At 46.8% G+C, this 12,437-nt stretch overlaps 2 protein-coding genes across 2 annotated transcripts in view; both read left to right on the top strand.

Moving 5' to 3' along the window:
* The window catches only part of Mroh7 (maestro heat like repeat family member 7), a 43,192-nt gene extending 35,865 nt beyond the window's left edge, over window positions 1-7,327 (top strand). The window contains exons 20-22 of the mRNA XM_015484952.2: window positions 1,174-1,276; window positions 3,546-3,608; window positions 4,139-7,327. Of these exons, the coding sequence (XP_015340438.1) occupies window positions 1,174-1,276; window positions 3,546-3,608; window positions 4,139-4,383 (411 nt within the window). The 3' untranslated portion in view covers window positions 4,384-7,327. The remainder of the gene's footprint in view (window positions 1-1,173; window positions 1,277-3,545; window positions 3,609-4,138) is intronic.
* Window positions 7,328-9,144: 1,817 nt separating this feature from the next.
* The window catches only part of Ttc4 (tetratricopeptide repeat domain 4), a 28,218-nt gene continuing 24,925 nt past the window's right edge, over window positions 9,145-12,437 (top strand). Inside the window, exons 1-3 of the mRNA XM_015484951.2 lie at window positions 9,145-9,335; window positions 9,909-10,026; window positions 11,169-11,330. Coding sequence (XP_015340437.1) covers window positions 9,225-9,335; window positions 9,909-10,026; window positions 11,169-11,330 — 391 coding nt within the window. The 5' untranslated portion in view covers window positions 9,145-9,224. The remainder of the gene's footprint in view (window positions 9,336-9,908; window positions 10,027-11,168; window positions 11,331-12,437) is intronic.

The raw sequence follows: 12,437 nt of genomic DNA, 5'->3' as shown, positions 1-12,437 counted from the left end.
AGAAGAAGAAGAAGAAGAAGAAGAAGAGGAGGAGGAGGAGGAGGAGGAGGAGGAGGAAGCTATATTGTTAATAACCTGTTGAACCTGCTGTTCATTTGTTCATTCATTCATTCATCCAACACTTTCTGGGCACTGGTTTCAAACCAGGCCATGTCCAAGTGCTGAGGACTCTAAGCTTGAGTGAAAGGGCCCTTATCTTCAGAGAGCTCCCTGTCCAGTGGGAAGACGGTATAAATAATCACAACACGCTGCCATGACAGGATGTGCAAGATGCTGCAGAAGCATCAGGGTGGTAGGTGAGCTCTGCCTGAGGGTCACAGAAGGCTTCTGAGTTGAGGCTGGAAGGGTGAGAGGTAATTTATTGGTTGAAGAGAGGGAACAACCTTCTGAATAGGAGCAATTGCTTGTGCAAGGCATAGATCTGGGGGAGCAGGCTATATTCTTGGTCTGCAGCAGGTTGTGTGGCAGGTGGAAGTAGTGGGGAGGGGTCAGGGGGTGTGTTTTGGAAGAACAGTGTTCTAGATCTGCATTAGACTCTCTGAAGGCATTGCATGCCAGACCCAGGAGGTTAGACCTCAGTGTGCAGGATCTGTCAATAGGAGAATGATCCGATCAGATTTCTCATCATCTCTCTTCGCCTCTTAGCTGGACACCTCTTTGTTCCTGCTCATCAAACCCATTCTGACTACTACTGTCAGGCTATTTTACCCAAACACTGCTTTGTCACTGCCCTGCCACAAATGAATGCTGGCTTCCTACTTTCCAATGCATGAATAAGTCCCATTCCTGTCTGGATTTTAAGAGCCTCCAATCCCTAGTTTATTCCCCCCATTGCTCTATAACTTGAATCCTTCACTCTGGTCAGATCTATCTCCTTGCCTGTCATGTCCATTCTGATCTCAGGAGCAGGATCTGCATTTGGGAACTTTCCCTTGGGCAGCAGCAAGGGAATGGATTGGAAGAAGGGATACACAAGACAGGAACACCATTGCAATCAGCTAAGGGGAGCTGAGGCCCCCTTTGGGAGCCTCAGGGAGAGGGCAGAGATATTTAGGAAGCAAGGAGACAAAAGTGTGACTATTGGGCAGGGTCACTATTTCTAACTTCAAGATGGGTAGATGGGGAATGAATTTCTCTGAGGACCCAGCACTTTTGGGTTTCTCTTTGCTCCAGGTAAACACCCATCAAGAGAATGCCTTCAACTTCCTCGGCCAGAGCTTGGAGTATACCAAGAACTCAAGGGCCTCCCTCCGGAAATCTTCAGTCATGTTCATAGGTAACCTGCTCTAACACAACCAGTCCTGCTTCCAGGGGTCTGCCTGCTCTCCAGTCTGCTTCCTTCAAGGCTGCCAGCCCATCCAGTACCTGGGCAGACGCCTCCCCTTATGTGCAAGGCTTGGCCAGCCATCAGCTGTGATGCATGTTACAGTGGTCTTCCCTCCTCAAAGATTGTGGCCAAGAAGTGGGCCTCAGGCTGAGTCAGCCTTAAGCCTTTGTACAGGTCACAATCCTGGCAACTATACACAGCAGACTACTATTTCCCTTTGGAGTACAGCATGGGTCCGAGCTAAGCAGCAGCCTAGGCAAATCCCCCATTGACTGCAGCAGTAGGGACTAACTGGGTAGAGAGTCAAGTAGAATCTCCCTTCCTGTGTGACTCCAACTGGCTCATTTATTCCCATGGAGCCTCAGTTTCCCCATCTGTAAAATAAGGATCAACTCCTATTTCATAGACTGGATGAGAATATTTTTAAAAAGGTGAGGCCTGGCTCATCAAGGTGTTCAATGTTAGTTGTTTTCATTCTTCTCTTTCCCACAATCACAATCCCTGCCTTTCTGTGAAGAAACCAAATAAGTTACCCTTGTCCCAAATCCTTCCAAACAACCCTTCTGATGGCATGTTGGGGTACCACCCCCTGTTCCTCTACCTTGCCTCCAAATAACCATGCTCCCTTCACTGAGGACCAGGAGACCTTGCTGCAGACAGGCTTCAAGGTGATGACCTTTGTAAAGTGAAGGTTCTTTTATTGCCTTTCCTCAATTAATTTGTTGTTTTTCATCCATCCATTCATTTACCCACCCAGCCAGGCAGCCAGTCCTGCATCCACCCATCCAGCTAACCATCCATCCACCCATCCACCCATCCACCCATCCATTCAACCATCCATCCAGTTAGCCAGCCAACCAGCCAGCCACCCACCCACATATCCACCCATCCAACTAGCGAGCCATCCATTCATTTATTCGTCCACCCACCCATGCATCCATCCTTCTGTTTTTTTTTTTTTTTTTTTTTTTTTGGCAAGTATTGGTTGACACCTACTATGTACCAGGCATGATGCTTAGGCTAGAGAAAGGAAGAGCCCCTTGGAAGGTGATGCTGATGGGGACAAGGAGCTGGGGAGATGGTCTGTTAACATGATCATGCTGGGACAGAGGAACAATGCCTAGGACTGAGGGCATGCCTGAGAATGTAAGGTGTGCTCAGAAGTAGCTTCTTACATGGAACGCCATCTATTTCCTGGTTGCTGATTCAAGTCTTGCTCCAAATCACCCACTTCTAAAAATGTTAGTGTTTAACAGGATGTGCCAGACCTGTGCTGGGGAAACAAAGCTGAGCAGAGGCTGGCTCTGCTCACAGACAGCTCCTGACACATTGCAGTGCTTTTTCACCTCTTCTGAGTCATAAATCTTCTGTGAGACTTGAAAGTTATGATCACTACTCTAGAAAAGGGCACAATATGCACACACTTTTGCATGTAATTTTAGGATTCTCAGAGACTTCCCTTTCCACTCTCACTCCCCAAGTATACCTAAGATCAAGAAACTGCTGTCTGGTGGAAGATAAAGATTCATAAATCACAAGTAAAATGCAACATAGTATAGACAGAGAAAACTCTGGAAACATAGACAGGCACCTAACCCAGCCTGGGGGCAGGATCAGGAAGGATTTCTTGCTAAACGGAACATAAAAGGACAAGTAAGCTGTGAGGCAAGGACCTGCTGAGAAGTGAGAGGTTCAGGGACCTGCAGGTGCTGTGGGAGCCAGGCACACAGGCTGGTAGCAGCAAGAGATTTGGCCGTGGGGACACTGGGAGCAGTTCCCAGCTACTGAGCTGACCCAGCACAGCTGAGTCTCAGTCCTTCTGGGGACTCTGCTAGCAGCCTGCCTGGCAGGTGTGCAGGGTGCAGAGCATCCTGCATGTTACTGTTGCTCACACTTCCCTGAGGAGTGGATAGCAGGGGCAGCTCCTCCCATGTCACAGCTGAGGAAATTGAGGCCCAGCAGAGTAAGGGCCCAGCCTGGGGTGGCACTGTCAGTCCGCTACAGCCCAGATCCTGCCCCTATCCTGATGCTATCCCTGCCTGCTGGACCTTCCCCAGCCCCTCTTAATCTGATCCCAATCAAAATAAAGTTCTCCTTTCATGCCCTCAGTTGTAGGCTGCAGGAGGACAAGGAAAGCTTCCCTGAGGGCCTGGTGTGGGGATGAGGTGGGTGGTGTCATAATCAGATGGACACTCTCACCTTTTGGATTATGCTCAAGGGTCCCTGGTCCCCTGCATGGAGAGTATAATGACGGAAGACTGGCTGAATGAAGTGAAAGGTGGTAAGTAGTGCCTGGGTGGGTGATGTGTCTGGAGCAGTGATTCAGCAAACAGGATCAGGGTGGGCAATAGGAATGGAGGGCATGTCCTAAGGCAAGGTCTTCAGCTCACTTCAGCTCTGCTCCTTGTTAGCTGGGGCAAGCACAGTGTTAGATGCCTTGGGGCTGTTAAGAGGCAGAACACACAGCCCCACTCTGGGGTGCTTACATCTTATTAAAGAAATGAGTTTCAAAAAGGATAACAGAAACCACATCATGCAGAGTGAATAGTCTAGACCCTTAAGGGGACACATGTTCATTTTGTAACAGTGAAGACAATGGGAACATGGAGGCGGGCTGGGGCGATCCGAGGGCTTCCTAGAGGAGGCTGGTTTTGATTCAGGCATTGAAAGGTGTGAACAATCAAGGGCTGGGAGGAAAGTGAGATGAGGGGAGGTCAAGAGAGGGCACCTAAGCCAAGGAATGGAGGAAGGATGAGGTGTGAGACCTGCTGAGGGATCTTAACACGTGGCCTTCCTCCTCCCATGACTCAGCTCTGGAAAACTTGAGACATGATCCAGAAGCATCAGTGTGCATCTGTGCGGCCCAGGCCCAGGACCACATCCTGGCCAGCTGCTGGCGGAACTCATGGCCGCTGCCACGTGGGGACTCATGGATGTGTGACCCAGCCACCACTCACCGCTGGAGCCCCAGCTGTGAGAATCTGCCCACTTCCCACCAACGGCGCTCCTGGATCATGCAGGCACTGAACTCCTGGAAGATGTCGTTGAAGCAGTGATGTCCCAGAGTCCCCATCTGTGCTCAAGGTGGCCAAGTGCAACTGTGCTCACTATAAATGCCCGGTGGCTTACCTCTCCATCGTGAGCGTTTCCCCATGGGAGATGCCCCAGGCTCCAAGCATCCATCACTCTGTGTGATGAATCTGTGAGGATTTGTCATAGCCTTTGCTTGTTGACTCATTTGACGTTTACTGATAAATGTAGGCTGTTTTGTCCACTTTGTATAACTGGGGAAGCTGAGGCTCAGAGGGGCGAAGGGGCTTGCCCAAGGCTGCACTGTAAGCCTGTTGGACGTCTTCCCTTCATTATAAGAGCAAAAGGAGGTGATGATTTGGATGCCCTTTGGGGGAAGGAAAGGAGGGGAAGAGACACCCCCAACTCTATGACATCTGTATATCTCAGAACCCTGATCTCTGAGACCCACCCTTGGGTTTTTGGCCTGGTGATTTTCCACCACAGATTCAAGCAGTATTTGTGGGACCTCTTAACCTGGGCCAGGACTGCTCTGGATGCCAGTGATACAGACATGAATGAGACCCACCCCAGGTCCTGAGCCCAGGTCCAGAGTATGATGCAGCAGTTCTCAATTAGGGGTACTTCTGATCCCCTGGGAATATTTCACAACATCCAGAAACATTTCTGGCTAATGACTTGAGGGTGGGGATGCTATTAACATCTGGTGGACAGAGACTAAGGGATGCTACTAAGCAAAGCATTCCACAATGCACAGGACAGTCCCCACAGTCATTCAGTTCAAATTGTTTAAAATGCTGAGGCAGACAAATTTTGGTCTAACAGATGAATCAGATATATATAAAGACACACCAAAAGTACAACAGGGGGTTTGGGAGACTTTGGAGTCCAGAGGAGGTATGTAGGCCAGGTGGGGGTCAGGCAAGGTTTCCCAAGAAGTGAACCCCCGGGGGTGGGTTAAAGATGACTACACAGTGGGCACGTATGGAGGGGAGCAGGGTATGCAGGACCAAGAACCAACCACAGGTTTGTTGTGGGATGAAGCCTAGAGGGCAGAGAGAGAACATAGGGGAGGCTGTGTCAAGGAGGAGGACTTCATCCACAGGAAGGCATTGTGGGATGCTAAGCAGGGAGAGAGATGGGTGGATGTCAGCTTTAGAAAGCTCCCTCATGCGGATACAGGTGGGGCATACATTGGTACAGCTATTTGGGATTGGAACCTGTCACTATTTGGTCATAGTTTATGCCTACACACGACCCAGCAATTCCACTTGTGACGGATGACTGAGCCAATGGTGACAACATGTTTAGAGGTGAACCAGGGTCAGAGGAGGGTGGGCAGGGTGGGGAATAAAGCAGGGGATAAAGGTCAGTCTGGACACAGTGAATTGAAGACCTTGTCAACATGATAGTAAAGCCATCCATGAGGGTGATGGCTGCTTCTGTGGACAGAATATGTCACCCCAAAATTCATATGTTGAAATTCTGAACCCCAATATGATGCTATTAAGAAGTGAGGGTTGGGGCTGGGGTTGTGGCTCAGCAGTAAAGCACTCGCCTAGCACATGTGAGACACTGCGTTTGATCCTTGGCACCACATACAAATAAAATAAAGGTATAGTGTCCACCTACAACTAAAATTTAAAAAGAGGGTCTTTAAGAGGTGATTCAGGATTAATGAATGGGCTTAGTGCTCTTATAAGAGATACCAGAGAGCTCCCTCATCACTTCTGCCATGTGAGGACATGGTAAAAAAGATGGTGCATATGAAGCAGAAGCTGTCCCTTACCATATATAATTCTGTTGGTGTCTTCATCTCGGACCCTCTAGCCTCCAAAACTGCGAGGAATAAACATTTTGTTGTTTATAAATCACAAAATTTATGATTTTTGTTATAGCAGCCTGAACATACTAAGGCAGCTGCATAAGGTGGAGCTCAGCAGAGGGTCTGAGATGAAAACATTTGTGCACAGTGAGGTGGGGGAGGGACAGCATGGGAGTGACAGAAGCCTAAGGACCACATCATCTAAGCTCCTGCTGTGGATGAGGAACCAATGAAGTTGACCACACAGTTGTCCTCCAGTAAATGGTAGGTCAAGATCATTGGGATACTGGACCAGAGGGTGGGAGTGTGTGGGGGGAGTCCATTTGCACAACCCTTTAACTGCCAAGAATGTCCATAACCATTGCCTCTGTGAGACTTACAGTAGCCCTGGGGATTGAGGGAGGGCAGGTCAGCTTTCTTGCCCACATTCCACAGATGAAGACACAGCCTGACACTTCTTAAGGAGGGATGGGCCTTGCGAAGGTCATATAAGGGGACCAGTGGAGGCACTGATCTCCAAGCCACAGCCAAGCTCTCTCTGTTCAGAGGCACTGCTGTTTTCATTGGTCAGAACCCAGGTCTGGATGATCTTCACAACAATCGCTGTATTCTGTGTCTGGATGGCCTCTGAGCATAGCAGAGATTTGGTCAGTTATTGGCCAAGTAGTCTTGAGTTGGAAGGTTCAAGAACACTGGGCAGGTCACTTCCTCTCTCTGAGTCTCCCCTGCTATTACTTGAAAAACGTGTTTGTACAGATTCTATAAGGATCAAGTGAAAAAAAATGGAAGCCACTGTGGACTGAACACTGCTTGTCCCCACCCAAACTCGTGTTGTGGCTTGGTCTTCAATGAGTGGTGCTGGGAGGTGGGGCCTGGAAGCAGAGCCTCATGAATGGATTGCTGCCTTTCTTGCATGAGTTCTTGCTCTCACAGGACTGGCTAGTCACTGTGAGAGAGGGTTGTCATAAAGCAAGCCCACTTTGGTAGTCTCTGTTTTGCATATGCCTGTTCTTTGCACATGCTTCCTGCCATGAGTTGAAGCTGCAGGAAGCCCTTGCCAGAAGCTGAGAAGATGCTAGTATCATGCTCTTGGATTTCCCAGCCTCTAGAATCATAAGCCAAAATAAATCTCTTTTTAAAATAAATTACCCATTCTCAGGTATTCTGTTATAGCAACAGAAAATGGACTAATACAGAAGCAAAGGCACTTTATAGGCTCTGTAGTTAAGAAGGGAAAAGATAATGAAGAGGGGAATTAGGAAGGAAACCAGGATTAGGGAGTGAGCATGGAGAAGTATAAAAAAGGAGGCTTGGATCTGGAGGAAAGGGAACACTTGGACCAGGTGTTCTGACAGAGTTAAAAGAAAGACAGTCCAGACCCTGGGAGGGTGATGATCCTCCCGCATCCTCTTGAGTTTTGCTCTCCCTCATCCCCATATCGGCAAGCCTGCCAGCTCCACTGCTGGCTCACCAGCAGCTTCCTTATCAATCTCGTAATTCAGACTCCCTCCACCAGTCCTTTACCTGGCAGCTCAGGCTTTCCAAAGATAAATTGGCTTATGGCTTTCCTTCTCTTTGGGTCTTTTCAGTGGCTCACTCTTCTCTGCAGGATAAAGGCTAATAGGGCAGTCAGGCCCTCTGGCCTCTGTCCACCTTAGTGGCCTCACCTCTTAGATCTTGCAGTACCATAACAGGTCTCTCTCTGCATATGGGCAACCATTGTCTGAATTTCCCAGCTCCCTCCAGGCTCCTATCCATGTGCAGAGATCTTCCTCATCTGCTCTCAGCTCTGTGTCACCTTCTATGTTTGGCCTTCCTAGACCCCGATCTTCTGTGTCTCCATTATGCACACTTGTAACTTAGTGCCAGTTTAGATTGGTCTATTACCTGTCTGCTTTTTATTCTAGACCAAGGCCATGACAGCCCATACAGCCCTGCAGCCATCTGCAGGGTGACCAGGTGGTTTCTGAATGCCACTTCAGGAAGCCACAGTAGCTGGATAAGCAGGCTCACCTCATCTGAACTGCACACCCTATTCCCAGGCCAGTTGTGGGGGTGAGGAGGTAGTTAGGCTCAGAAATAGACACATTTGCTGGTTGCAGTGGCTCATGCCTATAATCAATCCCAGGGGCTTGGGAGGCTGAGACAGGAGAATTGCAAATTCAAAGCCAGCCTCAGCAATAGCGAGGTGCTCAGCAACTCAGTGAAACCCTGTTTCTAAATAAAAATACAAAATAGGGCTGGGGATGTGGCTCAGTGGTTGAGTGCCCCCGAGTTCAATCCCAGTACCACTTCCCCTCCAAAAAAAAAAGGGAACTAGACACATCTGATCAGTTAGTTACTCCTTTCCTTAAATGTCCTACGCCACCGTAAGGAAAGACAAGTCCTCACAATCACATCCTCTTTGTACCTCCCACCTCTCATTCCCTGGCCCCATCTCATTCTGCTTCAGATACTCTGGCCTCCTGTTCGCGGGGAGGGCTCCTGAGTGTTCCACAGGCAGGGGTGCTCATCTGCTCCTTCCTGGGCATCATGGTGTCCATTCCCTCTGTGGGAACAAACATCTCCTGGTCTTTCCCAGGCCTCCTCTTTGCTTGAATGGCTGTCCATCCTACTTGGCACTTTTCTCCAACAGCTCTTGCTACCACCTGACAAACTCTCACATCTCATCCCTTCTCCATGTCTCCACTCTGGTGCCTACGGGGCAGGTTTCATCTGCTCTGTCCATCACTCTGAACCCAGGGCTTAGAAGTTATAGCAAACAGAAGGAGCCTAGTAACTTCTTGCTAACAAGTGAATGAAGTAATAGTGGGGACTCAATGGGGCCTGAGCTTACCCACCACCGCTAAAGCACTGGAGGAAGTCCGGGCTGGAGAGGTACTCCTTAGAGAGGGGTGGAGCCTGGGCGTGCAGGCGGGCGGAACCTGAGGCGCGCGGGTCAGGGCCACCCGGAGGATTGAGCAAAGGGCACCCGCACCGCCGGAAGAAGCCGCGCGCGCGCGGGTCTGCCCCAGGATCGGAGCGGGAGGTCCTAGAACTGCTATGGAGCGCTCTCAGCCTGACGCTGCTGACGACAACGCCATGGACTCGTTCCTAGACAAGTTCCAGAGCCAGCCTTACCGCGGCGGCTTCCACGAGGACCAGTGGGAGGAGGTGGGCGGTCCCGGGGACTCGGCACGTGTACTGGGCCATCCTCTGGACTCCTGGGGCTCCGCGGTGTCTCCCGCAAGCCCAGGTCCCTGTAGCTGCCAGCGGGTGGATGGTTTCTAGTTGAGTATTAGCGATTGGCCTTGAGGTTTGAGAGTCTTCTTAAGCTGTCAGTACTTTCAGGAGTACCGGGTTAGCAGTCAGGCCTGTGACGCCGTCACCTACCGGCTCTGACACTGGTTAGTTTACTAAGTTCTCTGAGCGGGTTTCCTCTTTTGGAAAATTGCCCTACCTGTGGCACCAATCACTTAGGGTTGTGGCAAAGATAAAATGAAGCGTCAGGAACATAAGAGCGCTCAATTAATGGTAATTACTACTGCCCTTGTAGAATCCTGTAGAATGTGAGAACTGAAAGAATAGATGTCGTTATCCTGCATTCTCATTTTACAAAAAGGATTCAGCCAATCACGATAATTTGCAGATTGTGATGAATAAGAAAATGTTGATGATGAGTCGTGGATTGGCTTTACTCAATAGAAAAAGTTTATTCATGCTGTTCATTATGATTTTAAAATTCAGGAATTTGACAAGATCCCCTTATTTATGAAGAAAGCACCATCAGAAATTGATCCCAAAGAGAATCCTGACTTGGCTTGCCTCCAGTCAATTATTTTTGATGAGGATCGATCTCCAGAAGGTATCTTACGTGACTAGCATTTGTTTTGTATTGAGATAATGTGTGAGTCAGAAAGGTTCTGATTGATAAGAAGTAGTTTGCATGAGCTAATTTGTCACTGTTCACACATATTTCTTTGGGTACCTACAGATTGCCAGGCTTTGGGGACATGGGGGTAAATAAGACACAGTTCCCGCCTTCAAAGGTCAGGCTCCAGTGAGAAGCTAAATTGTGCTGAAGAATTAGGACAAACTTGTGTTAAGTGCCAATGTATATACTATAGCTGTAGTGAGTGCTATTGGAACACTGAAGGAGCAGGAGTGGCCTCTCAGTGGATTGGAAATTTGAGCTGAATCTTAACAATTTTGTAGGCTTTGACTAGGGCAAGGAAGGGGTTTGCATCCCAGAGAATAAAATAGTATAAATAAAAGCAGAGGGGCCGGGGATATAGCTCTATTGGTAAAGTGCTTGCCTTGCATACCCAAGGCCCTGTGTTCAATCCTCAGCACCAAAAATAAATAAATAAATAAATAAAGTGTAACCCCTCCCATTTCCTCAGTAATTAAAAAAAAAAAAAATCCTGTTTTCAAAAGCTAGGATAAATATACTTTTTTCCCCCCTTTATACTTCTTTTTCTTTTTTGCTAAGTATTTAGTAATGTACCTTGTAAAATATTTGGAATTGATTGAAGCATTAAGTTTTCATGACATTGTTTCTCCATATTGACACTCCTGTTTTTGTTTTGTGTGTGTGTGTGTGTGTGTGTGTGTGGTACTTGGGATTGAACCCAGAGATGCTTTACCCACTGAGCTCCATTCCCAGTCCTTTTATTTTTTATTTTGAGTTAGGGCTTGCTAAGTTGCTGATGGCTTTACAAAGTTGTTGAGGCAGAGGCCTCAAACTTGGGATCATCCTGCCTCAACTCAGACTCAACCTGAGTCTCTAGGATTACAGGCATGCCACCCCATACCCCACACAGTGCCCAGTTAATACCCATTTTTATCACAGCATTACTTTTGAGTTTCCTTTCCCTATTGATTTCTTTTTCCTGTTGGTTTCTTCTCTTTGACTTATCATTTATTAAATTAATACATGATTTAAAATCTTCTTAATGGGTCTTTTAAAAAGTGGGAAATAGTGACTATTTTTCTTCTTTTTTGCAGAACAAGCCAAAACCTATAAAGATGAAGGCAATGACTACTTTAAAGAAAAAGACTATAAGAAAGCTGTGATTTCGTACACTGAAGGATTAAAGAAAAAATGTGCAGATCCTGATTTAAATGCTGTCCTTTATACTAACCGGGCAGCAGCACAGTACCATCTGGGTAATTTATTTCATTATTAAGTGCTTTCTAAAGAAATTACTTATGATAAAAGCCATTAGATGGCTAGAGGAGGTTTTGAGAATGTCAGAGAAAGAGGGGCTGTTCATCCCAGAAATCGAGACTAAGGATCATTTATTCCAATTGAGTTTTGATCTTCTTTGTAGACATGGTGAGAAGGAAACATTTTATAATTTTTACTATCTGAAACAAAAAAAAAGTGACTTAGTTACTTTATAAGGTATTTGATGTATGTGAATCAGTATGATCTGTGATCTTTAAGCCCCAATGCTTCTGTACTTTCAAAGTGTTTTTGGTTTTTTTTCCCCCCTGGCCTTTTATCCTCTTCTCAAGAATGCTGAAGGATTAAAGCAGCAGAGCACTTTAGGTGAGAAAAGCTGTAATCTAAGGGGAAATTTCTCAGTATTTTATGGAACTCTTGAAGTAAAAAATATTTCTTAGATGAGGAAGTTTAGAAAATGCTGCTTTTCTGCTGGAGATTTTCAGTATGTATTAACATTTAACACCGAATAGCCTACAACAAAAAAACCTTATCCTGGGTTTCTCAAGTTTGTTGTCCCCTTTTCAGATAAAACATTATGCAGGGTTGTTCTGCTGATATGATTTTAGGAAGTGCTGATTATTTAAGTAGTAGTATTGCTGGGGACTAGTTTGGGTCATATTAGGCCCTTGTTTATAATCACAGAGTTTAAAGAGGACCTGGGGGTAACCTCAGGCATTTCTGAGGGTCCAGTAGAAAACAAGTGCTGTAGTCTTGCTGGAATAGTTTTTTCTAACTCATCACCATTTGAACAGTTTTTCTCTAAGGCAGGTCTCCCTCAGTCTGTTTCATTAGAAAATTTGAAAAAGTAAAAGTGGTACTGAAATTGAAAGATTATTTAAGCTAGCAAACCCCTTCAGTTTACATAATTTCGAGAGGGTCCATTTCATTAGTGCCTGAACCTAAACTGGAAACTTGTCTTTAATTTCAGGAGGAATATTTTTTCTTTATTCCTGTCTCAAAATAAAAAATAAAAAGGGTTGGAGATGTAGCTCAGTTGTTAAATGCCCCTGGGTTCAATACCTGGTACCAGAAAAAAAAAAAAAAAA

Source organism: Marmota marmota, unplaced genomic scaffold (genome assembly GCF_001458135.2).
Source record: "Marmota marmota marmota unplaced genomic scaffold, marMar, whole genome shotgun sequence".
Taxonomy (NCBI): domain Eukaryota; kingdom Metazoa; phylum Chordata; class Mammalia; order Rodentia; family Sciuridae; genus Marmota; species Marmota marmota.
The sequence above is the reverse complement of the archived record's forward strand: the minus strand, read 5'-3'. Positions and strand labels throughout refer to the sequence as shown.